Genomic DNA, 24,717 nt, shown 5'->3' on the forward strand with positions numbered 1-24,717 from the left:
ACAGACAGACAGACAGACAGGCAGGCAGACAGGCAGACAGGCAGTTAGACAGACAGACAGACAGACAGACAGACAGAAAGGCAGACAGGCAGGCAGACAGACCAACAAGCTGAAAGATAGACAGACTGACAGACAGGCAGGCAGACAGACAGACAGACAGACAGACAGACAGACAGACAGGCAGACAGACAGACAGACAGACAGACAGACAGACAGACAGACAGGCAGACAGGCAGGCAGACAGGCAGACAGACAGACAAGCTGACAGACAGGCAGGCAGACAGGTATTTGAAGACGACAGTGGTTGTTTGCCATGGTTCTTTGTAGATTTTGTTGGGCATGCATGTGATAAAATGTTTTTAAAGGGGCATTCCACCCATTTTAAATGTGCTAGTCACAGCGAGTACCGCCCAGTCTGTGAAAACAGTTGTATTGAGTTTTATGTGACTTGGATTTTGAGTTAATGTCTCATATTATTAGTTATCTCAGCTTGGGCACAGATTTTTAACAAAAACCTGGTGTCATAATATGTTTGCAAACAGTTTGAAAGAGTTTAACAGGTGGGGAGGAACCACAGACGTTTTTAAGGTGCTTTATATGAAACTTTGGAGCTTAACTCAGAGTATCTGTCTCCTGTTGGTCCTCCAACCCTGAGGAAATGCAAAAATAATGAGAGCGTCATTAATTTTGTTAATCTGTTCAGCTGTTTTTGCGTAATCCTACAAACAAATAAACAAACAGATGGAGGTGAAAACATAACCTCCTTGCAAAAGGTAAGTTTGTCGAGTTACTTTAATACCTGCTCAGTTTTCTCCCTGATGCACAACTAAAATGTTTTGGTATCACTTTCTAACAAGTCTTGTAAGTTTATAAACAATTTACTGGTTTTAAATAATGACTTCATTACTGGTCAATGAATAATTTAAGAAGAAAAACCCTTTTGGGTTGCCAGGTTGCAAAAAATCCCTTTTACTGGCCGTCTGAACTGATAAACTGAGAGCACATGGGTACTTCACTCCGTCTGTCTACACCTGTCAGTAATAAAACTACTAGATTCTGTATGATTACAGGTTACATAATTCAGTTTTAAAAATTATTAAAATGCACGACCGCCTCTTTGCCTCTGTCCTGTTCACACAAACTGGTTGACACTTCCTGCCAGTGACTCTGCCCCTGAGAGCTGCTGCTTACACAGTGTTGGTGACTAAAGAATGGGACAAATCATGCATACAGCAGGGGATCGACAGTCAGTCAGTCTGTCAGTTACAGACACACACACAGACACACACATCAGTCTTAGTGCCAGTGATAACATAGCTCAGTGGACCCATCTCCTCATTTCCCATGCTGTCGGCCAGAGTTGGTTCTGGCACTGCGGCTTCCGCTAGCAACTCCAGCCAGAGACATCAGAGCAGGACTGCATCCGCTCCGAGGTGTGTGACTGTGTCCACTCCTCTCTGTTCCCATAACCCAGCATGCCCTGCTGCTTCCTCACCTCGCCCACTGCCAGCCACAGAGACACACTAATGTAAGAGAATGACTCAACAAGCCAGCCGCCCAGGTTTCTCTGATGCTCTGACAAGAAACAGGCAAACGACTCCACCACTGTGTCCCATTGTAATGTGTCTTTAGAAAACAAGAGGTCAAAAGGTCAGTGCATGTCAATACTTCTAATTGGAATGTTTATACACTAGAGGAGAAAGTCAATGGTTATTGATCCAGATCAGTGTTCCTCAGACGTGCAGAGCTTCACCCAGAAAAACAAGACGGCTCTTGACATTTTACACCAGCCACTGTTACCATGTGTTAGCACTGACACATTCAGTGGATATGGAGGACACCACGCCATGAATAACGCAATCATCTTGTTCATTAATTACCTCTGCCAAGGAGGTCAGGTTTTTCCAGCAGGATTATGCAAAAACTACTCAACTGATTTCCAGAAGAGTTTATGAGGTGTGAAGCGTGACCCAGGAAAGAAGCCAATACATTTAGTTGCATATCCAGGAATTTTGTTTTACCCTACAGATTTCTCAGAGAAAAATTCATTCTTGATGAAAAATGCTCGACATATTCAGGGGACTGATATTTATGAGTGTGTCATTTGGAGCAGATCTAAATAAAAGTGTCCCTGATCTTTGAATTGTGGTTTCATAAGGGAGCTGTTGGGCCTTGGCGGAGGACTGCGCTGTAGTCTAGTTGCATTTTTACCTTCATTTGATATTGAAACGCAGGGAGAGATGGGGCGATGACATGTAACAAATACCTTGAAACTTAATTACTCAACTACCAGGATAAAATATATAATTTCCCTTCCTTTATCACATTTCCTCGAGGCTAATTAATGGATCTTGATGAAAAAAACATTTAGCACATTTAGGAAACTGATATCTATGAGTGTGTGAAATCTGGTGCAGCATGATTTGATTTAAGGGGACTGTTGGTCCTTGGCGGAGACATCCACTCCTCTGGCTGCCATTCTAGATATATACACAGTAAAGTAAGAAAACATGTGGAGCACTACAACAAGTTTATATTCATCTCTGTTTTTCTGCACAATTATCAAAGCTCAGATGCAGAGGAATGTGTGTGAAGGTGCAGTGATGCACTGTGAGACTGCTGCTAATTCAGAAACAGTACGTGTTTATCTTAGAACTTGTGGCAGATGCAGAGCAGCAGGTCACTGGTCACTTTAAAACCCAGACGACCTTACAAAGCCAAACAGCAACAGCATGTGATTACCGCCATGCTCCATCAAGAGGAAATTAGCTTGTTTTCCAATCATCTCTTACAGAATATTTGATTATGTGCTTTATGAGAAAGTTCTAATTAGGCAGCACTTTGAAATGATCTAAAATCGACCTCTGCATTATTAAAAAGGCTGAGAGCTGCTGGTGTGTCCTCACCGACAGCACCTGATGTGAGACGATTGGGTGGAGGGAAGCCACTGTGACCCGATGTTGTGCAGGACATGAATTAGAAAACGGTGGTTGTTCAAAATATGAATCCGATTTTTGAAATTAAACATTTGTCAACTGACAGCTCAATAATTCAGTGTAAGAAGACGACAGTGTGAAAATTAAACTGTTTTTCTTGTCATTTTACTCCAACTTCAACTAATAGAAATATGGACTGAGTTGTATATTAGGTGAATAAATATCTCTCAGTATAAATAGGAATTCAAACTGTTAGCCAATAAGAGCCAAATCAGTATCTTCTATTATCATCTGTTGAAGGTTTTCAAGTCAAAATGCTTCAAGTCCAAACTGGTTTTCTGATTATCATGAAACTGAACATATATTAGTTTTGCATGATAAACACTCGGTGCCTGTTTTCTCTTTTCTTTCAGTTGATAATCTTAGTTTCTGCTCTGGTGTGAGGGAACCAGATATATTGGTATCATCAGACATATTATTTCCTCATCTGATGAATTTAAGTTCTGAGGTGAATCTCCCACTGACAGATTAATCGGATTCTGTCTGGTGTTTCCTGCCCAGTACACTCAGCAGGTCACACAGCCCTGCACTGCTGCACTGCACACCTTAACCCAACAGCATGGCTCAGCTGCTCCACCCTGTGGTGGCATACTGCAGTCTGCGCCCGTCTACAGTCACACTCATTCATATAATAAAGACAAGACAAAGATCGTGCAAACTTAGAAGGTTTAGTAAAAAAACAAGGGTCATTTAGAACTATGAGGCCTTATTAACTATTTACAATAGCGTTGATCTACATCTAAATCAAAACATAAAATGCTGAAAGCTTTTTAAAAACAGAAAAATGTCATAACTATAATGTTTTAGCAGATTTGTTGTCATGACTAAAACAGTTAAAATATGTAGAAAATATGAAACACTGAAAGCAGAAAATCTACACAAACTTAGCTGCCATTAGTATTTAGCTGATATGCTGCAGGATGCATTAGCATTAGCGGTCATTAGTTCTGTAATGTACATTATTCAATACATTTCTCACACACCAAGAAAACAGGAACAGTAAATAAGAGGAAAAAATATACAACCAGTGAGTCGGAGGTGAAGATAAACAAAGAGACCAGAACAAGGTGAAGATGAAGATACATTCAGAGGATCACAAAACAATGGCGGTTTCATTTGCTCTCAGGAAAAATACGTTTCGGGACCTGGATGTTTTTAAACCTGTCTTCACCTCACTTGATTTAGTTTGTAAAGAGGTGACGTGTAGCTGTGGCAGTGCTGCATCACAGTGATTCAACACACATACTTGTACTTATATCTATGTGAGGACATGAACTGACATAATGCGACAATAACCCAAACCCAGTCCACTTCCACCCAGACACATTTAAAATAAGTGTCTCTGCTTTGAAATTTAAAAGTGGAGTGTTAACCTTTTGTGTATTTATTCGTGTGTATGTATTTACAAAGTGCAAGAATGTGTGTGTTTGTGTGTGTACATTGATCTACTGAACATGACAGTTGTCTGCTTGTTGTGTTTGTTGTGTCTCTTTCTGCTCTGGGCTCTTCAGTGAGCTCAGTGATTGACGCGCTGGTTTTTCTTCGCCACTCAGGGAAAGACGCTTCCTGTTGGAGCTGTCTGCAGACGCACTCTGGAGGAGTGTGGAGAAAGAAAAGAATAAGAAAAGTCATTAAAGTAGGGCAGAGGGACATTCATGAATGAAGGAAGTACATTTGTCAGCAATTTTGACACATACAGCGGGGGTTCACTCTAACAGGTGATTGTGACACATCATTTCCTCTTGACCTCTTTGACCTCAAACCTCTACATCCTTTAAATACATCACTGCTTTGCTTCAGTTGACCTGACACCATAAGGAAGCTGACCTGGACTGACTTAGAGGTGTGAGGGGTCCGGATATTCTGCAGACCCATTAGGGGACTGATAAAAGTTAGCTGAAGTGTAAAACTTTGTGTGTGTGTGTGTGTGTGTGTGTGTGTGTGTGTGTGTGTGTGTGTGTGTGTGTGTGTGTGTGTGTGTGTGTGTGTGTGTGTGTACCAGTTTGAGCATATAACAAAGTGTGAGGACATTTTGGGAAAGAGAGGACATTTTGGCTGGCCCCCCCTTTAATGGACTGTTTGGGGGTTGAGACTAGGTTTTAGGGTTAGAATGAGGTTTAGGTTAGGTTAAGGGTTAGGGATTTAGTTTGGATGGTTTGCGTAAGAGGCTAGGGCAGGGGTTCCCCAACTTTTCAGCCCGCGACCCCCAAAATAACAGTGCCAGAGACTGGCGACCCCCACCGACCCTGGATGTGGTATATAATGTTGCGCACAGCCATGCACACGCACTATTAGGCCTATGCAAACACGGGCATTAATACAACACAAAAGAACAACAGCCTTACAGCCATGATATTATTTTATAGCAATTTAAGAAATAGAATATAACCAGAATACAGGGAAACTCCCTGTATAAACAGCAGGGCTGAGTGAGCATATACTGTAAGTATAAAAAAGTGCGCAGGTGATGTCTGTGCGCGTCTGTATGCATAACGAGCAGCAGACACCTTATTGCTGCCATGTGCAAAAACTTTAGGGTTATTTATTTTAGCCTAAACATTACTTTCATTTCTTAAAATCACTACAGGTGGGCAATATGCATGGAGCAGAGCAAGTCCATTCTCGGCTTTATTTTGGAGACGGCGACTCGGAGATCATTCTCCACGTTTAGCTGCGCTCTGTATCTATTCTTTATGTATGTTAGGGCTGAGAAAGTCTTGCACAAGTACGCCAGCCTCCTTAACCAGTCAGGGTCAGTGAGGTGGTCAGCGAGCTGGGATCCATGCTCCATCAGAAATATGCGCAACTCGTCCCGCAGCTCACGCAGGCGGCTCAGCACATTTCCCCGCAAGAGCAAGTCTGATATTGAGTGGATGTGTTTTTATGTAGTTGACCATTTTTATCGCAATGTCAAGAATATGTTTAAGCTTTGGTTCAAGTGTTTTGCTTGCAAGAGATTCTCTGTGAATAATACAGTGTGTGAAATTTACGTGCGGCGCCACTTGTAAGACTCTCGCTTTCAGTCCTTTCTTTTCCCAGCATCGCTCCAGCCCTGTCCCTACACACACCAATACAGTTTTCCGAAGATAGTCCCTCTTCTTTTAGTTTTGTAAAAATGTCCTCACCTATGCACGTCCACTCCGGAGCACGGAGCAAAACAGCATTACGTTTTCCATCAAAACTGTATCTGATGAAAACAAGCAGCTGGGCAGAGTTTAATATATCTGTGGATTCATCTAACTGTAAAGCATATTTTCCTTTTTTAACTCTATCCACCAGCTGGCACTTTATGTCCTGGGCCATGTCGGTGATGCGCCGGGCAATCGTCCCGTTAGACAGCAGCACTGATTCCAGATAACGGGCTAATTTATCCCCATGCATGGCCCAATTTATAGCTACAGCAGCGGGTTTAATTAACGTTTCGCCGATTGTGTGTGGCTTTTTTGCCTGTGCAATTAAATATGCCACATCATATGATGCCCTTTGAGCTTCGGCTGGGATTGTCTGTCTGTTTAGTAAGGACTTTCTTTTGGCCTTGCAACTCTCGCTCGTTCCGCTAATCCGTGTAGTAATAACCTCAAGGGTCAACAAAGAAAAAGGAAAAAACTGATGAGAATGTTTTTATTCTAATTTCAACTCATATTTATACAATAATGGGTTAAATATTCCATTTTAAATTATTTTATTTTAAAATTGTATTTGTTTTTTGGACGGCATCTCGCGACCCCCCCTCTGTGTCTCGCGACCCCCCACTTTGGGAACCCCTGGGCTAGGGAATGCATTATGTCAATGAATGTCCTCACTAAGAAGCTGTACAAACGTGTGTGTGTGTGTGTGTGTGTGTGTGTGTGTGTGTGTGTGTGTGTGTGTGTGTGTGTGTGTGTGTGTGTGTGTGTGTGTGTGTGTGTGTGTGTGTGTGCGCTCACCTTGCCGTCAGGTGACGATACAGGACCAGTCTTTCTGGCAAGCAGTCGTGGGCTACAGCGCTTCACTGTGGTTCTCCTCATGATGAATGGACTCTTCTCTCCCAGGGGAATATCAGCAAAGCCTGAGGGAGCACAAATGATGATGTAATGTTTTGAATTTAGAGCTTTGTTCCGCCAACTAGCTTCAAACCCAGTGATATTTTTTAAATGTTTTTATTTTGCTTCCATCTTTCTGTCCATTTGCTCCTGTGTTTTTGCTGCTAATCTCACACACTGCTGTATTCCTACCTTAGAGTTTTAAGGTGAAAAAAGATCTCAATAGCCCGAAGGCATAGAGTATTTCAAATAGAACACTATTTCTATAGAAATGTGGCAGGCTGCTAAAACTAGGACTCGGTAATATACAGCAGCACAGAAAACTAACTGCAGAAGTATTTCCTGTGAAAGAGTTGTAGTTACAATAGAGAACCACCCAACACAAACCTCTCTGCACCAGCTCAGGAAGTCCCTCTGGCCTGAACTCATCCTCCTGCTCACTTCTTGATTTGGGTGTAGCCACTGCGTTGGCCTTGATCTTCTTTGTCAGGTTGTGCAGGGCCTCCTGGGCGCTGTCTTTATCGCTGACGTCACGGTGACCCCGCTTCCCTGAGAGTGACCCTTGAGGAGACTTCTGAGGCGTCAAGGGAACCGTGTTCTCAATGTCGTTGTGCATCTTTTCTTCCTCGTGTTTGGAGGAAGACTTCCTACCTGAGCGCCGGCAGTGAGTACTACCAGCGGTGCTCGAGTGGGCATTGGCTTCATTAGCACGTTGGCTGGCAGTAATCTGTTCGAGTCGTGTTGTCAGTGCATGGTTGGTCTCTTCCAGTTTGTGGACCTCGACCATCAGAGTGCAGTATTTATCCATGCTCTCATCGGCCTCAGTGCTTTTCTCCTCCAGGAGTGTCTTCACTTCATCCAGCTCACTCTTGATCTCCTCCAGCTCTTTATCCCTCTCTTCTAATTCCCTCTTCTTTCCATCGAGGGCAGCTTTAAGTTCTCCCACCTCCTTGGTTTTGTCCTGTGACTCGATCTTCAGTGGGTTTATCCCTGGCTGCACCTCCTCACGGCTCTTAGCATCTCCTGAAACAAAAATGTTAACGGAATTATTCAACTGCACTTTCTGGAGACAGTTAACCATTAAGCATGATGACTAACTGGTGAATCTGTTGGCGATGTATGCACCTGAGCTGTTTAACATCATTTGCTTTTCCTGCTCCAGCTGTTTGCAGTTTTTCATCCAGAGATTCATCTTGCTCTGAGCAGAGTCTCTCTCTTTGGACAGACGAGCAGCCCGGGATGTCAGCACCAACACCTCCAGGAGAAGCACACAGAGAAATATGTTGAGACAGCGTGTGGGGGGAAACAAGAGTGTTGGGTTGAACAGTGCAACCTGTTATTCTTTGTGTAAAATGACAATTAGTTCAGAGTTTAACATATGAATGTGTGTACCTGCTCATTTAACTGTACAATGGACAAGTTGTGGGTTTCCAGCTCTTTTTCCATAGAGGCAACAGCAGACTGAAGGCTCTCTTGTTCTTCTGCAAGTTTCTGTCTCTCTCTCTCTGCTCTTTGCTTCTCTTCTTCCAGCGCAGAAAGAGTGGAGCACAGCTTCTCCTTCTCTACTTCAATCAAAGTAAGGGATGACTGCAATTGGACGTCTAACTTCTGTTTCTCCTCCTCTATTTGTTCCTTCTCTTGCTTGAGTGGAGACAGAGTCTGTTGCAGGCTGTGTTTCTCATTTTCTATCAAAGAAAGTTGAGATTGAAGCTTTTCTCTCTCATCAGTGATTCTCTCCTGGTCTTGCTCTAGTCTTTGTTTCTCTTTTTCCGCAGATTCAAGAGAGCAACGCAGGTTATCTCTCTCTTCTTCCACTGTTAATAAGGTAGACTGCAGTTTCTCTTTTTCCTCTACCAATCGTCCCTTTTCTCCTTCTATCTGTTCTTTCTCTGCCATAACCGATGAGATGGAGTTTACTGAGGCTTGTCTCTGATCGACTTCATCCTCCCTTTCTTTTTCCAGAATTGCCATCTCTTCTTCTTTGGCTTTTATAAACATTTTCAACTCTTTAATTTCTGCTTCCAAGGTCTCAATACAGGTGCTCAGGTCCTCTCTCTCTTTTCGCCACTCATCTCGCCGGGAGCGGAGTCTCTCTCCTTCAGTCTGCTCGTCCTCCAAAGAACTCTGGAGGCAATTTCTCTCTTTCTCCATCTCTACCAACAGGAACTGCACCTTATCTTTCTCACCCTCTGTCTCTGCACTCTTTTGTTCGAGTGAGATCTCTCTCTGCTTAGAGGCTTCCAGCTGCGCCTGGAGGTCATCTACGTGTCTGATTTGCCTCTCTGCTTCCTCTCTCATCCCTTTCTCCAGCTCTACCATGCATTTTCGTCTCTCCTCTTCCTGTTTTCTATCTACTTCTGCCTTCTCCAATCCTCTTTCAAGCTCCTCCTTAGCTGCCTTCAGCTCCTCTATCTCTCTGTTTTTGGTTTCCAGCTCTCTCTCCAATTGTTCTTTCTCAGATCTCAGGTTTTCCAGCATGGTTGAGAGATCCGATAGTTTCTCGGTGAGCTTTGTCTTCTCCTCCTCCACCTAAGATTGAGGGTTCAAGACAAGACAGCAGAGAGTTTGTGAAAGGAGACAAATCAAGAGTGGGGGAGAAATCAGGATCGAAACAAGAGTAAGAGCACGAGAAAAAAAAGAGAAAAGGAGAGGAAACCAGATTACTACAGTTCTAAGTTGATATACAGTTAATGTGTCACAAATCACCCCATCTGAATAGAATAATATAAAGTACCTCTCTTCTCTCCTCCTCCAGCTCAGCTTTGGTTGTCTCAACCTGTGTAAAACACATTTCCATTTATATGATATAGATCTAACCCTTTATTTCATTAAACCCCTTCACCTGTGTGTCTTATCATGGTAAAAAAAATAAGTTACAATACTAGAAAAAACCAAGTCTAAATGGAGGTACATGTTACTGTTTGTATTTTTTGACAGAATACCTGTAGAAATGCTTCCTCCAGACTTTGCTCTAAATCTTCCTTCTCTCGTTCCAGAGCATCAATGCAATCCTGCAGTGAGTCGGACTTCCTCTGGGCAGCTACAGAGATACAAAGTAACGTTAGGGCAAACACACTACAGAACTGAAAACGTCATATCATTTTATATCAAAGACAGAGGGGTCACCTTTGAGCAGCTCTCCCATCTTCTTTTTCTTTCTCTCGTCTGACTCAATGCGGACTTGAAGCTTTTCGATGCCAGTTCTCATCTGCTGGACCTCACCTTGTGTGGAGTTCAGACGAGAGGCAATCTCTCCTTTCTCCAGAAGAGACGACTCTAGAGACTGTGTAATACGACTGACTTCTCCCTCTAAAGCCTTGGGAAGAGAAATAGGAGAGAAACAGTGAGGAGGAGTTAAATTGAAAACCTTAGGTTCCTTGAATCTAAAATATATATTTCACATATTCTCTAAATCCCTCATCATAGTCTATTAGTATTATTTCGAGCAGATGGGATATAACCCAGGTAAAACCTTCTGACTCATTTAAGTACTTGAAAGTGTTTGACTCTCGCATCCATTGAATTACATGTATAATAAAATGCTTAGTATGAAACTTCACCCTCACCTGTATCTTGCTGACCATGGACTCAGTGTTTTGATTGGCAGAGGTCTGGTCTTCCTGGATCTGGTTAAGATGGCCGATAAGGTCCTCCCTTTCTCCACTCTGTTGAGAGATCGCCTGCTCCTGCCCCTTAATGTTCTCCAACAGCTTTAGTGGAATAAAATTAACTTATAGTTAGAAATAAAACCAAAACAGTAACATAAATAACAGAGGACATTTGGGACGCATGGATATCAACTAAACGTCTAGATCCTAGACTGTAAATAAAGATGGATGAAGCTTCTCCACTTCCTCTCAATACCCAGAAATGAAGTTAAAATAACCCGGATACAAACGCAGCCATCTTGCACATTTGGAGCCATAGTCTGCACAGTAGTGACCATTCAGTCTCAGATGTAAATTCTGATGATATCACCCAGTTTTTACAACATCAAACAATTCAAACCAAACTTACTGAAAAAATAAGCACTACAAACATCTGTGTGATAAGAAAAACCTAAAATGTCAGAAACGCTCTCTGAGAAAGATGTATTTGATGTGCACTTTGACTTTTTGGTTTGGTCCATGTCCCATCCATTGACGCAGAGGTGGGATTTATGACATATACTGCAATCAGACACTAGGTGGCAATCAAGAGACTTTAGCGTAATTTTGGGGGATTTGTCATAATGTCAGTCTTTATATACAGTCTATTATACGGTCTAGATATGCCATTAGCAGACATTAGAATGCACAGGTAAGTTTGGAGCTGTTGTCATGTCTTAACCCAATAGAATCTAAGAGGCATTTCTCTCACCATTCAAGTTGCCTAAAAATCTAAACACTCACTACATCTAAATAAAAGTCTACCTTGCCTTGTGATGTGGCATGTAACCAGGTCCCAGATTCAACTCAAACCAACCTCCTCTTCATTTTACCTGTTGCCTCTCTGTCTTCAGTTTCTCCGTGTTGCCTTGCAGAGCTTCGTACTCCTTCCTCCCGGCTCTGATGTCATCCTCCAGGATGGAAATCAAGTGCCTGGTGTCACAGTTCGTCTTCTCCAGACTGTGAACCTTTTCTCTCCATTGCCCCAAAGACTGGTTCAGCTCATCTCGCTCCTCAGAGCAGGACACAAGCTCAGATCTCAGTTGGCTTGTCTGAGGAAAAAATAAGATTAAAAATTGTTATGTTACCTTCATTGATTCGTGAGCCTTTCATATACATTATTTCTCTGCTCAGCTCTGCTCACCTCTGTCAGGAGTGTTTCTCTCTGCTGCTCCATGCCGGAACACGTCCTCCTCTGCGTCTCCATCTCATCCTTCAGTCTGCTCCTCTCCTCCTGCAGGGTCTCCAGCTCAGACTCCATGCCCAGGATGTGCTTCTCCAGGTTCGCTTTCTCAGATCGAACCCTCTTCAACTCGCTCTCCTGCTGAAGGAACTTTTCATCCCATCCACCTGTAGAACATAGTACAACTGTTCAACTTGTGTATTTATTCATAAATCGGGCAGTGCCATTCGATTTGAGCAGTCTGAATTCACAACCACATTCACAGAGCATATACTGTAACACCTTGTTTCAGTCTGGACTTGTGAAATGACTTCCTCATAAGCAGAAAGATATTTACCTTTGGCCATTTCCAGTCCTTCCAGCATCTCCATAACATCAGCCAGCTGGCATTTAGATGTCTGTAGCTGTAGAGTCAATGTCTCTCGCTCCTCTGACAGTTGCGCCAGCTGAAGATGAGCACACAGCACAAGTATAACATATATTAAAATAATGAATGCTACTGTTACACTACCACGTATGTGATATTTGCCACTGTACAATTTCTTTCCCCTACCTGCTCAGCAAGATCTTTCTTCTCCTTCAAAGCAGCGTTCAGTTTATGTGCTGCACCATGTGCCTCCTCCTCTGCTGCATCCACTTTCTTTTCCAAGTTTTGAACTTGGACTTCCAGTTCAGATGTCAGCTCCTTTCTCAGGGTCAGTTCAGAGCTCAGGAGGTCACACTCTGAGCGCAAGGTCTGGAGCTCATTTTCTTGTTTTGTGATCACTTCCTTATACGGGGTGATGTCATCTTGTCCCTGGGACGAGTCTGTTGAAATTTTAATAAAAAGTCTAAATAAAACTACATTCAAACAGTAAAATGACAAATAAAATTCTAAAATAAGTTGTGATGCTGATATTGGCCTTTTAAAGTCGTTTTTTAAAAAGATGCAGCTGAAAAGTTTAACGCCACAGTAATAGCTAAAAGAAATCATCACTCTTTAGTATGTGCTCAGTGTGAATCAGTTAGTAAGACCAAGAAATCCCATGATTATATTATTATTACTGCAGTTCAAAGCACACTTTATTTTCTCACCACAGGAGTTAAATTCTTTCGTCGTGGAGATGGTTGGAGACATTTCACAAACTTCAGGTTCATTGTCAATAACATCTCTGGGACAGCTGCTGTCACGAGGAACCTGTGAGAGGGAAGACAAAATTAAAAAGGTCAAGAGGAGCGACATCTTAAATCAGTCAGGATTTAATATTATACATTTTGAGAGGTAAGGGGTTATATGGATGTTGAACATTCAAGAGAAATATCACTAGCTAATGACAAATATAGAAAGGCTAGTATTTAACTAATGACACCATAATGAGCAAAGACAAATACATTGTTGTAGTAATGATCTAATACCTGATCCAAGGGCTGCTCCTCCTCATCATTCCTCATTTCCTCTTCATCAGCCACACTTGCCTGCCTCTGCTCCTCAATCTGTTCCTGGATCAGCACTTGCTCAATGACGACCTCCTTGAAGACCAACTTTGTCTCACTGTAAGAGTTCAGGGAAATTGAGTTTTAATGATCACATAACAAAATACATATAACATAAGTATATAATTGTGTATTTGTTCTTAGTACAGAGCTCATTGTACCAGAAAGAATCGTCAGACTCATGGAAAAGTTCCTCCAGGTCAAACACCATCGAGTTCTGCTGCTCCTTTTCTTTAAGAGACTCGGTATTTGTACTTGAATCAAGAATCTGTCCTGCTGCTTCCTCCGGGGAAACTGTTAAGAGATAAATGCACATTATTGCACATATTCAAATTAAAGTAGCACAGATTTCATAGTTTTTGGTTTACACTCACCACCAGTTCCTGCCTCCTCAGACTCGATGTGGCTGATGTTCTCTTCTGGCGTCTGTGTTTCTGTGAGTTGCTGTATGAGGCTGTGTTGCTGTCCCACCTGCTCCAGCAGTAACTCGTACTTTTGTCTGAACACAGTCAGCTCCTCCTGTAAAGCCACCAGCTTCTCATGCAGTTTGGCCTGCTCTGCCTCAAACTGGAGGCTCCTGTGATAAAGCAGAATTCCAGCTGATATTTACAGTACAAAACACAGTCAAAACCATCTAATAGACACTGGTATAGATATATTTACTTGTGGAAGCACATTTGACCTTTGAAGTGAAGATGTACTGTACCTTTCTCTGTTCTCCTCCTCAGTCTTCATGTCCCTCATCTCGAGCTGCTCCTTCAGCCTCTGCTGCTCCTGCTCTGAGGCCTGGAGCGAGTACTGGATGCACTGGTATTCCTCTCTAAGTGAAGCCATCTCATTCTCACGCCTCTGAGTGCTTTCCTGTAACTGCAGCTTCTCTTCAGTTACTTGAATCACACTCGACTGTTGCTGGATGTTCTCTTCAGTCAGCCGATTATAGCTCGTTTCCAGCTGAAGCTTCTCCTCAACGACTTGAGCCAAGTTGGAAACCAAAGCCTTTTTCTCAGCAGTTAATTCACTGAGTTCAGACTCAAGTTTGGTTTTCTCCTCATTTATCAGACTGAGAGCAACATCTAGCTGTGCTTTCTCCTCAGTGACTTGACCAACAGTTGATTCAACTTCAAGTTTCTCAGCAGCTACTCTATCGATCTTTGCTTCTGTTTGCTGCTTGTCTTCTGTTAACTGCTCAACATTTGAATGTAGTTGCTTGTTCTCCTCAGATAGTTTGTCTAAACTGGCTTCTAGTTGTTTCTTCTCTGCAGTTACTTTTATTATTTCATTCTCAATTTGGTTTTTTTCATCTGTCAACTGTTTCCGTTCAGCTTCAAGACTGTTTTTCTCCTGAAGAAACTGGTTGCGATACTTCTCTTTGTCTTCGTTTATCTGCCTGAGAGTCGTCTCTAACCTGATATTTCCCTCTGTGGTCTGACTGAGTTTAGTCTCTAATTCAGCCACACTCTCCTCCAGCTGGTTGCGCTTGACAGAGTCCTCCTCTAGACGAGTTATTTCACAGCTCCTCCCCAAAAGCTCCTCCTTAGCTGTGACATACTGTGTCTCCAGCAGAGAGTTCTGGGATTGGACCTCATCTAAGCGGGATTCCAGGACAGAGACCTGAAGGAGAAACTGAATTTAGATTTCAAAAGGGATATTTTCTTTTCTCAGAGCAAAAGGAGGTTGAAAAGATGATGCACATTGATTTTTGACAGACGTGTAAGACTACCTGGGCTTTGCTGTCCTCCAGCCTGTCCTCCATATCGGTCATCTGGGTGTGGTTCTGAGCAAGCTGCACCTCCAGTGCCTCTATCGTCGCCTTTAACCCCTCCAACTGACTGTCAAAAGAGTTCATGGTTGACTCGTTGTCCTCCAGGTCCATTTGCAGCATCTCCAGCTGTACCTGGATGTGAATAATAACGGGCTGATCAATGGGCTATCTCATACTTTATTTGTTAAAATATTCCACAGAAGAAAAACACAATATAGTATGGTTTAGATTAGATTATATGCAGGTAGACTGTAGACACCTAAGGCCAAAGACATAAGAACAAATAAATGACCAACCTTGATTTTGTTCATGGCGACCATCTTCTCCTTCAGTAGATCTGAGGATTTGAGCTGCTCTGCCTCTGCTTTATTCAGCTTCTCTTTCAGACTCTTTATCGTGCCGTCTCTGTCTTCTAAGCCGCGTGAAGCAGCAGACAGAGTCGTCTTCATGGTCTTTATCTCCACTCGACACACACTCAATTCTGATTTAGCAGAAGTTACTGATTGCTTGGATGTTTTGAGCTGCTCTTTCAAGCTCTTCTCTTTGTTGAGGAATTTTTCAATCTCTGAAACTTGACTCTCTGACTCTTTAATCATCTTCTCGGTCAGATCTTTTACCTCTTTCTCCAGAGCAGACACCAGCTTACTTTTCTCAGTCAGGGTGTTCTCTAGGTTTGTCTTGATTTCAATTGTGGATGAGTGATTCTTCTCAAGAGCTTCTAGAGACTTTTTAAGGTCAGTGTGGGATTGGTTGATCACATCTAGCTGATTCTTCAAGACTGGAAGCTTCTCTGCTGCATCTGTGTTCCCAGCTACTTTTTCTTCAAAGGTAGATATCTGCTCCATAAGATGGTTGATCTTTTCCATCTGAGCATGTTGGAGGATCTTAATAGGAAGCAGAATAGAAGGAATTAAGCTTCATATTTATATTTGAACATTTGTCAGTAAAAACAACTTGATTTGGGATAAACAGAATGGATTTGTGCACTTGAAGATAACTGGTAAATAAATATAACAAAACAATAAAAGATAATATAACAAACAAATCTAACAATATTTAATACATTTAATACCTCTGCTTCTTTTTTCATCTCTTCTGCTGCATTGTCCAGCTCAGCCTTTTGTTTCTCCACAGATGAAATATGAGCTTCAGCCTCTCTAAGCTGCTTCTCCTTCTCTTCTGCGTGGCCCTGCTGGTCCTTTAGCTCCCCTTCCAACAATTTGAGATCTTCAGATTTTTTATCCAACATCTTTTTGTGTACCTCTTCGCTTACTGCCAGTAACTTAAGTTGTTCATGCATCTCAGCTTCCAGTTGCTCCTGTAGCTTAAGGGACTGTTCCATGGAATTGACCTGAATAATGTATAGAAGATGCATCTTAGACCTCTACTGGTTAAAACAAAAGTAAGGAATAAGACCCAACATGAAGAAAAAGCACAGTCAGGAGTAGATATTAAACACCAAGTACAATCAGCCAATACACCATTTATTTATGTTCCAGACAGTTGATCATAATATCATATTATATTAGTCATATGATTATTTTGTACAAAGTTGGATCAACTCCAAAGGAAATGCCAGAACAAGTAAACTGAATAAAAATAGTAATCATTGATCTGTTAAATACGTTTCTGTTGCAGTGCAGTATAACAGACCTGGTTTTGGATGAGCAGCAGCTCTTGCTTAGCCTCCTCCAACAGAAACTTGATGTGCTCTGTCTCTTCAGCCTTTGCTGAAACCCTCTCCTCACACTGCCTCAGCAGCACTTCCCTCTCTTCTGCCAATCTGGTACAGATAAGATACAGAGGACCGAAAATATGCATGTTAAAAAGCGAGCTACACTAATTGTAGCCTGAGGAAAACAATGGGGACAGGATTCATATGATACTGCACTAATGATGAATAAGATTACAACAAGATTGCTTAGATATATAATATGGCTACTCAAATACACTACCATTACTGGCAATAATAACATAATTGTCATTGCTGCTCCCTTCATTTCTATCGGACATTTTCTTATTTAGAAATACTTTAAACATCGACACACCTCTCTTTTGTGTTAAAAGCTGTTTCTTCTATTCAATTTTGTAAATATTATTATTTTGTTGATATGATCAGCTACAGGCAGCATCAGTTGCACTTCTGTCTATTCTGAGAGAGGGATCCTTCACATGTGGCTCTCTCTGAGGTTTCTACATTTTTTGGGGTAGTTTTCCCTTACTCTTGTTGAGGGTTAAGGACAGAGGATGTCACACTGTGTTAATTCCTATGAGACAAATTGTAATTTGTGAATATGGGCTATACAAGTAAAATTTGATTGATTAATAATGCATCCTTGAATATTTTATTGTGTGCACTCTATTGACTTTAGTGAATTTATGTTGCAGACACAGCCTTGATGAAAACTTGAATTAATTTTGGAAAAGCTGTCTGTTGTATTGAAAAAGAAAAATCATAACAAAATGATGAACTAACAAACAACTCTCACCTGAGGTTTTGCTCCTCTTGCTGTGCAGTGGACTGCTCGAGACTCTCTCTCAGCTGGTTGATCTCAGCCTGGCGCAGCGCCACCAGCTGGTCTTTGGAGTGAACCAGGTCACAGGCTGCCTGATGCTCACCCTGCAGCTCTGTGTTCGTCTTCTCAGCTTGTTCTGCTCGAGTCATTTCCTTTTGCAGCCGCAACTCCAGATCTTTGACCTGTAAAAATAAAATACAAATAGGCCAATTAGGATTTTTTTTAATTACAACAATCCAATATTTTCAAATCATTAAAAAAATATTTTAACCTACAAACTGTTCTCAATGAAAATAAAAGATATAATAAATCACCTGAGCTTCGAGTTGTGCCACTTGCACACCAACATTCTCCAGATCTTTGGCGTGTTTCTGTCCAGCCTCACAGAGTTGAGACTTCAGCTCATTGTTCTCATGCTCTCTCTGCTCCAACTCTGTGCTCTTGTTGAGGAGTTCACCCTTCAGGGAATCGATGTGAGCAGACAAACCGGCCTTATCGTCCTCAACACTCATGTGCTGCTTCTACAATGATGACAGTAAACATACTCAGGGTGAGGGATAATTCACTGAATACTTTAGTTGATGTTAGTGTATTTTGAAATATATTTCATATTATAGTCATTGATGGTATTCTTAACAAATTCTCAACAAATTATGAGAATTTTTACAATTGGCTCTTGATTGACACAAATTTGTCAATCAAGAATGAATTGTAAACTGTTCCTTGTACTGTCATTCTGTGTGGCAATCATTCCTTTATCAATGTTTCTTTATTAAGTCTAAAAAAACCACGGAAACCACTTCATCTTACCTTAAGTTCTTCATTAGCCTCCTTCAGCGAAATGAGACTCTTCTCCAAGTTGTTAATTTTGTCAGTGAGTTCCTTTTGCACTGCTTCAGTTTCATTAATCAAGACCTCCTTTTCTTTCTTCCACTCCAGCAGAGCTTGATGTTCTTGTTGCACCTCCTTACACTCACTCTGACTCACAGAGAGATTGGATTTCAGGTCTTGGCTCTCCTTCTCCACGACTGTCAACCTGTTGGTCAGTTTCTCCACCTCCTGTTTCTGTTTCTGCAGTTCATTCTGAAGTCTACAGTGGGATTAAAATATTTTATAATGATCAAAAAGAAAGTTAAATAAAGCATAGATGAATAATGAAAGACCAACTTTCTGCCTCTGTGTAGTAAGACTATGTTCACCTGTCATTTTTGGTTTCTGCATCAGAAAGAGTCTTCTTCGAGTTTTCCAGCTCACGGGTTGAAGCCTGAGTCTGCTGCTCCAGTTTTGTCTCAAGTCTCTTCAGCTCTTCTAACTGTCCTTCTGATTTCGCTAAGGAGCAAAAATACGAGTTAAAAACAGAGATGACTTCAGATCATGCTCCACAATCCATATCAACTACCTAACTTACCTTTGAGGTCATCTAGTTGTCCCTGGGTGCGTTTCAGGCTCTGATCTCCACTCTTCTTCTCTTCCTCCAGCTGAGACAGACGCCTGCTGCTTTGGTCCAACTGGACAGTCAAACTGTTCTTCTCTCTCTGCAGCTCCTGGTGGGAGGGAGAAATGTGGAGAGAAGCGACAGCAAAAGATGACGACAGTGACGGTGGAAGACAAGATCAAGCAGGAAAACAAAGATGATAAGAAAAATAAAAGAATAGCTCACAGTGTTGCAATAAAAACAAACACATTTTTATGTTGTATTTTGGTTAAAATATAATATTTGGTGGTAATTGTTTTACTTTTATTGTATTTGGCCACCAACGGCTGTTTAGACATCAACTAAAGATGAAAACTATATCAGCAGACTTATTAGTGAAATTTCAATACACCATTATAGTAAGAAAATATTCTACTCAAAGCCACCCACCTCCATGTTCTTGCGGATGTCCTGTTCTTTAGTCTGAATGACCTGGAGGCTCTGCTCTGACCGCAGCAGTTTCTGTTTCTGCTCCTCCACCTCCTTCTCCATCTGACTCTTCTGGAGGCACATCTATAAAGAAGCAAGGGAAGAGACAAGTCAAGCTAGGGGGGCTGGGGTAAGGTCGATTTTTGTAATTAGCCAGTAAACTCTCACACAGCATGCTCTCATATACACCCCCTTTATTGAAGGGTAAAGAGAGGGGCGGTGTTACACATAGATCTGACTTCCTGAGAACTACCTGCCTGACTTAGAAACACTCACAGTTAGAGTGGAAACTACAGGTGTTATAAAGAACTCTGCCTTGAATGGATGGTAGAAATGTTAGGGATTTTTTGATGGTCACCGTGCTTCTGTCACCAGTGCTTTGGGATTCAGTGACCCATTGTCTAAACCAATGGTTTTGTGAGTTAAAAAAAGTTGAGTAGAAGAAGAAAGGGCAGAAAAGTGCAAAGTAAAGCAGAGAGGTGACACAGTTACCTTCTCCAAATCAGCCTGCAGTATGTTGTAGTCTTTTTTGGACTGTTGGATCTCTTGTGTGAGCTTGGTTCTGGTCTGGTTCAGCTGCTGATCCAAAGCCGTGTGGGAATTCTGGAGCTGGGCAAGCTCCTACACAGAATATAACCAATACAAAACCTTTGGATTAAAATAACAGTACATATTTATTCATAATATCTGATTAAACCTAAAAGAATGAAGGCCTGATGAGGGTAAGACTCCACATTATTGCACCTTCTGACTGTCTCGTTCTTGGTCCTTGAGTTTCTGCTCCAGGGCACGTCTGCAGCTTTCAGCGTTGTGCCTCTGACAGTTCATCTCCTCCGTGACTTGTTTCAGCTTCTGCTCAACTGAGCAACACTAAGAACAATCAAGCAACCTTTTATTATACTTTGCCAGCTGTTTATATTTGCTTCCTGTTTCACCTATCTTTACTACAACAAGATATGTAAGGAAGCAGACATAAAACAAAAACAATCTATCGTGCAAAAATTGTTTATGTACCTATGCATGTTTTTCTGTCTTATATGGGGTTGGTAGATCAATGATCATTGATAGTTATTCATAGAGGTGGTGGTACTAAAATTAGACAATATTTGCCCGATACAACCGACAGTTGCAACACCAACACAGACAAGCACGCACTAATAATATCAGCTGGAAATATCCATAATGCAAATCACCCGACCCCACACCATCACTATGTATCAGTAATTGAAGCCTACCTTGGTCTCCAGCTGCTGTTTTCTGTCTGTGGATTGACTCAGCTCATGACTAGTCTTGGCCAGGTCTCTGTCCCGTTCAGTCAGGTCTTTGCGGGCCTGGTTCAGTTGAGTTTGTAGTTCCTGCAGTTTGGAGGCCTGGCCACGAATTTCCTTCTCCTGATTAGCCAGATTCCTCTCCAGCTCGGACACACGGCCACGCAGCTCTGATGAAGAAACACAAAAAGTTACATCCTTGTTGCTCCCCATGATGGTCAAACTCAAAGGGAGCAAATAGATTTTTCAGAGGCAAGACATGAACTGAAGAAATATAACAAACCTTGGTTGAGCGTCTTCAGCTGCTCCATCTGTTGTGAGGATCGACTGGGACTCTGCACTGCTATGGAAGAGCTCATTCTCTGGCAGGATTTGATAGGTGTCTCCTCATGGGCGTCCCACAGGGATGCAGCTCGCCTCTTCAGAGGCGTTTCCATTGGATCCTGAGACTGTCGGCCGTGGCCCTGATCTTGCTGTTGCCATGGGAATATGGAAGATCCAGTTTGGCGGGCAGCAATGTCCTTGTGACTTACACCGACTGAAGACGGATTTAACAACTAGAAGAAAACAGGCATGTTAACATCATCAATTACAAAGAAACAAACATCATTTCGATAAGTGATGTACTCACTTTGACCTGCATGACTTTGAGTTCATTCTCCAGTCTTTTCCTTTCTTCTACCTCCTGGTTGTATTTCTCTTGAAGCTCCTCCAGTCTATTATCTATGGAGCAAACATCAGTTCAAACATCACAGTAAACTTAGATTTTTCCAGAGTCACAATGTCCAAAATAGATGACACAGCAAAATCCCTGACATTTACATCAACACCTTCAACTGAGGTTCAGACATACAGAAATTAACAGAGGCAGTCTGCATAAAGCTGGAAACAACAGGTGAAGAAAAAATAATAACTTGAATATATAAAAAGATATATTATGAACAAACTGAAGTACCCTGCTGTCTGTAAGCTGGGACAGGAGCTGGGGTAGAGAAACATTTCTGTGGAGTAGTGTAAGGCTGCAGCTCAGAGGATGATGATGATGACATGGAGGAAGAACCAGCGGGCTGAGAACGATCCAGTTCATTTTTGAACCTGGGTAAATAAGAAAAACTTCATCACCAGCCATTCAAGAGTCAGGTTTGAAATCTTTGCATCAACTCAAACACAATGACACAGGGACTAAATCTAACCACAAATGTCACTCTTAAAACCCTGTTTCAACAGACACAAGTGAACTCACTTCTTGAGCTCCTGCTCCAGTCGTTCTATGGTCTTCTTGGAGGAAATAAGCTGACCCTCCAGGTAGCTTACCTAAATCCAATCAGGAACAGAATTCAGTTATCACAGGAAGTTAAAAATTCATATTAATTCCAGATGTGTATATCCTCTGCCTCATTTTCCTTTTATCAAACACAGTAGTTGCAACTCTCTAATAATGTGTGACAGTTATAATAGAGTCCAGGTCCTTTACTCTGATTTACTCTGACAGTGGACTGCGGTCCTATCGAGACCCAGACCAATCTCTGATAAATCACAGTGACTTGTTAAATCTTGGCAGAGCATTTCTATTCTAGCCACCACTTTTCTACCCTTAATGGCTCTGGTGTAGTGGCGCTCAGTCTTCTTGGGTGTGTGATGCTTCTCAGCCAATCATTGCATCTCAAATCAGTGAGTGAGATACAAACACAGGGAGAGAAGAGACAAAAGACAATAGTTTGAAAATTAAGTTGGGAGAGAGTAATTACCTGCTGCTCTTTGATTCCGAAGTCATGGACCACCTTGTGACGGGCTTTCTCCAGAGAGTCAAGTGACTCTACTAAACCCTGGTTCTCTCTTTTCAAAGCAGAGGTCTCTGTACGTTCACTGTCCACCTGGAGAGACGCAAACAGATAATGGATGGATGTTTGGAAAGACCTTCCACTTCTGTAAGGCTGCTACATCAGTAATTCCCCCAAGGGACTAACTACAGTGTATTTATCTGCACATGAACAGTTTATGTTGAATTCATCCTTTCCTCTTGAACACTGACCTTATGTTTCTGCTTTTGCAGGGCAGCCTCTAATGAGTCCAGTTGAAACTGTTTCTGACTCCTTTCCTTCTTCAGTTTATCCAGCTGGACTTCCAGCTCCTGGATCTTCTGCAGGGCTTTCCCTGGAAGTCCATCCTTCCACTCCTCCACTGCCCAGCTCATGGTTTGCAACCTGACTGAACAGACATCAATTTATTTATAGGAGGGACACAGGAGGTCAGCCACTTTGGTGCAGAGGTTGTATGTATCCTCTGCCTGGAGGATTCAGGAGAGAACTGAAGACGACAACAAAGACGAGGAGAACAGCAAAAGGTGGGACTGGTATGATTTCCAAATGCAGTTGAAAGTGATGGAAAATGATGTGGAAGGTGATCAGACTTATAAAATCAGGTGTGTAAAAACTCTCACACACCTATGATGAATTTGTTAAAAAGCTACGGCCTCAGTCAAGCAAGCGTCATAATGCCTGATTAAGGCCCCTTGATTGAAACCTATTTAATACATTTACCATGAAGCCACTGCACTGATCCATCTGTGCAGCTTATGAGTGCATGATGTCATCGATGTGATGCTAACAGCTACAACAATCACACCTCTGAGTCTGTACATCACATGGCTTACTCCTCTGTCCTGCCCAATTCATCTCTAATCCAGCTTTGACCTGCTACTGTGCAACAGCAGAAACAACCAGTCACCAACCCATCAACACCAGTATGTGCTTCACATCATGTCTTCAACCAATGTGAGTGAGGACGTCTAACGTCTAGGTGAAATTGTATTATTTTTAATCCGAGTGTAATTCAGCAATCCATTTTCCTTCTTGTACATGTGCCAAAGCAGGATGAGTCACCAGCAGCAGACACACACACACACACGTTGTCACTGTGCTTTGGTTGGATCACCCGTGTTTGTTCCTTTAATTATAAACCCACTTACAGAAAAAACCCACAGTGTCTGTTAATTAAATGCGTTAATAATAATAATAATAATACGAACACTACACTAATGTTAATGCTACTTGAACGGGTGCTACAGACTTTAACGTAAACGAATAGCGTCGCTGGTTTAACCGTTTATCTTCGAACTTTACCAACGAGTTCAAATGGAAACGTTGTGTGAAGTTAGATTATGTTAGCTTCTTCACAGTTAATGGTGGCTAACGGACAATGGTCGGCTAACAATCAATACCACAGGTTAGTTTGTTTAATGAACCCGTCAGAAACCCATGGGTATGCCTCTAGTCTTCACTGGGTCCCGAACATAAAACACAATACATGCATTCCACACAGATGCAAAAGAGTGAATGGTAAATACATATAGAGCGTGCAGTCAGTAGTTTGTGTGGACGTAACTTTGACCGAGCGGTTCAACGTGTTTTCTAGTGACCAAGACGACATGTTAGTGAGCCAGCGACGACACCAGTTCATGTGAGAGTGAGGAGATAAAACGTTAAATCAAGTGTTCCCGTTAAGTCACGGTTCGAACGAGCAGAAGCGGCTTCACTTACTTTGGGCGCGACGCTCCTCGATCAGATTCGCTAATGCGGCTCGTTGGGAAATTCAAACTTCGCCGAGGAGACGGAAGCTCACTCAGCTGCGCGCTCATTGGCTGCTTCGGGCGACGTCAGTCGGAGGACGCAGATGATTGGTTTACTCCGGTCTCAGCAGTGCCGCCGCGTGGTGGAAAACAGGATATCAGGACGTCGCCCTCAAGCAACAGTGAACTGTTCAAAACATCACATCATGAGTTCATGAATCTCACCGTGTGTGTGTGTGTGTGTGTGTGCGTTTGATTTCATTGCATTAAAATAGTATCAAATATAAGTGAAGTGTAAAAATATGAAGAGTAAGAGATGACCATTGCAAAATCATATAACAATACAAAAGATACATTTATTTATTTCTTATTTGGGATT

The 24,717-nt window shown here is 42.1% G+C and overlaps 1 protein-coding gene across 2 annotated transcripts; it reads right to left on the reverse strand.

The window, feature by feature from the left end:
- Positions 1 to 3,648: 3,648 nt before the first annotated feature.
- cenpf (centromere protein F) lies at positions 3,649 to 24,414 on the reverse strand. Of its 2 annotated transcripts, none has more exons than XM_034581077.1 (38): positions 24,310 to 24,414; positions 22,803 to 22,978; positions 22,519 to 22,644; positions 22,014 to 22,084; positions 21,726 to 21,865; positions 21,402 to 21,493; positions 21,054 to 21,327; positions 20,738 to 20,940; positions 20,247 to 20,372; positions 19,995 to 20,123; positions 19,464 to 19,586; positions 19,008 to 19,143; positions 18,799 to 18,928; positions 18,410 to 18,689; positions 17,914 to 18,120; positions 17,573 to 17,781; positions 16,737 to 16,866; positions 16,156 to 16,434; positions 15,380 to 15,967; positions 15,042 to 15,215; positions 14,028 to 14,932; positions 13,696 to 13,898; positions 13,483 to 13,615; positions 13,244 to 13,379; positions 12,923 to 13,025; positions 12,402 to 12,655; positions 12,186 to 12,294; positions 11,810 to 12,015; positions 11,499 to 11,717; positions 10,585 to 10,728; positions 10,145 to 10,334; positions 9,961 to 10,058; positions 9,753 to 9,794; positions 8,411 to 9,547; positions 8,144 to 8,273; positions 7,406 to 8,041; positions 6,923 to 7,044; positions 3,649 to 4,588 (listed from the first exon to the last, which is right to left on the reverse strand). In XM_034581077.1, exons 2-38 carry the CDS (start codon positions 22,962 to 22,964, stop codon positions 4,442 to 4,444), a joined length of 8,493 nt encoding a protein of 2,830 aa, XP_034436968.1. In that variant the 5' UTR covers positions 22,965 to 22,978; positions 24,310 to 24,414; the 3' UTR covers positions 3,649 to 4,441. The 2 variants fall into 2 exon arrangements, with proteins under 2 accessions (XP_034436968.1, XP_034436969.1); XM_034581078.1 differs by having other exon boundaries at positions 22,803 to 22,974; positions 24,310 to 24,345.
- Positions 24,415 to 24,717: the final 303 nt, after the last annotated feature.

The sequence above is a fragment of the Hippoglossus hippoglossus genome, chromosome 3, assembly GCF_009819705.1.
Source record: "Hippoglossus hippoglossus isolate fHipHip1 chromosome 3, fHipHip1.pri, whole genome shotgun sequence".
NCBI classification, from domain to species: domain Eukaryota; kingdom Metazoa; phylum Chordata; class Actinopteri; order Pleuronectiformes; family Pleuronectidae; genus Hippoglossus; species Hippoglossus hippoglossus.

Bases quoted from the DNA above. Each gene is read 5' to 3' on its own strand.
- cenpf (XM_034581077.1), bottom strand. From the start codon at position 22,964: ATGAGCTGGGCAGTGGAGGAGTGGAAGGATGGACTTCCAGGGAAAGCC. The intron at 22,645-22,802 runs GTCAGTGTTCAA...GCGTCTCTCCAG, and splicing joins TGCAAAAGCAGAAACATAAG to GTGGACAGTGAACGTACAGA. The intron at 20,941-21,053 runs GTTTGTTATATT...TTTCTTCATCAG, and splicing joins GCTGAAGACGCTCAACCAAG to AGCTGCGTGGCCGTGTGTCC.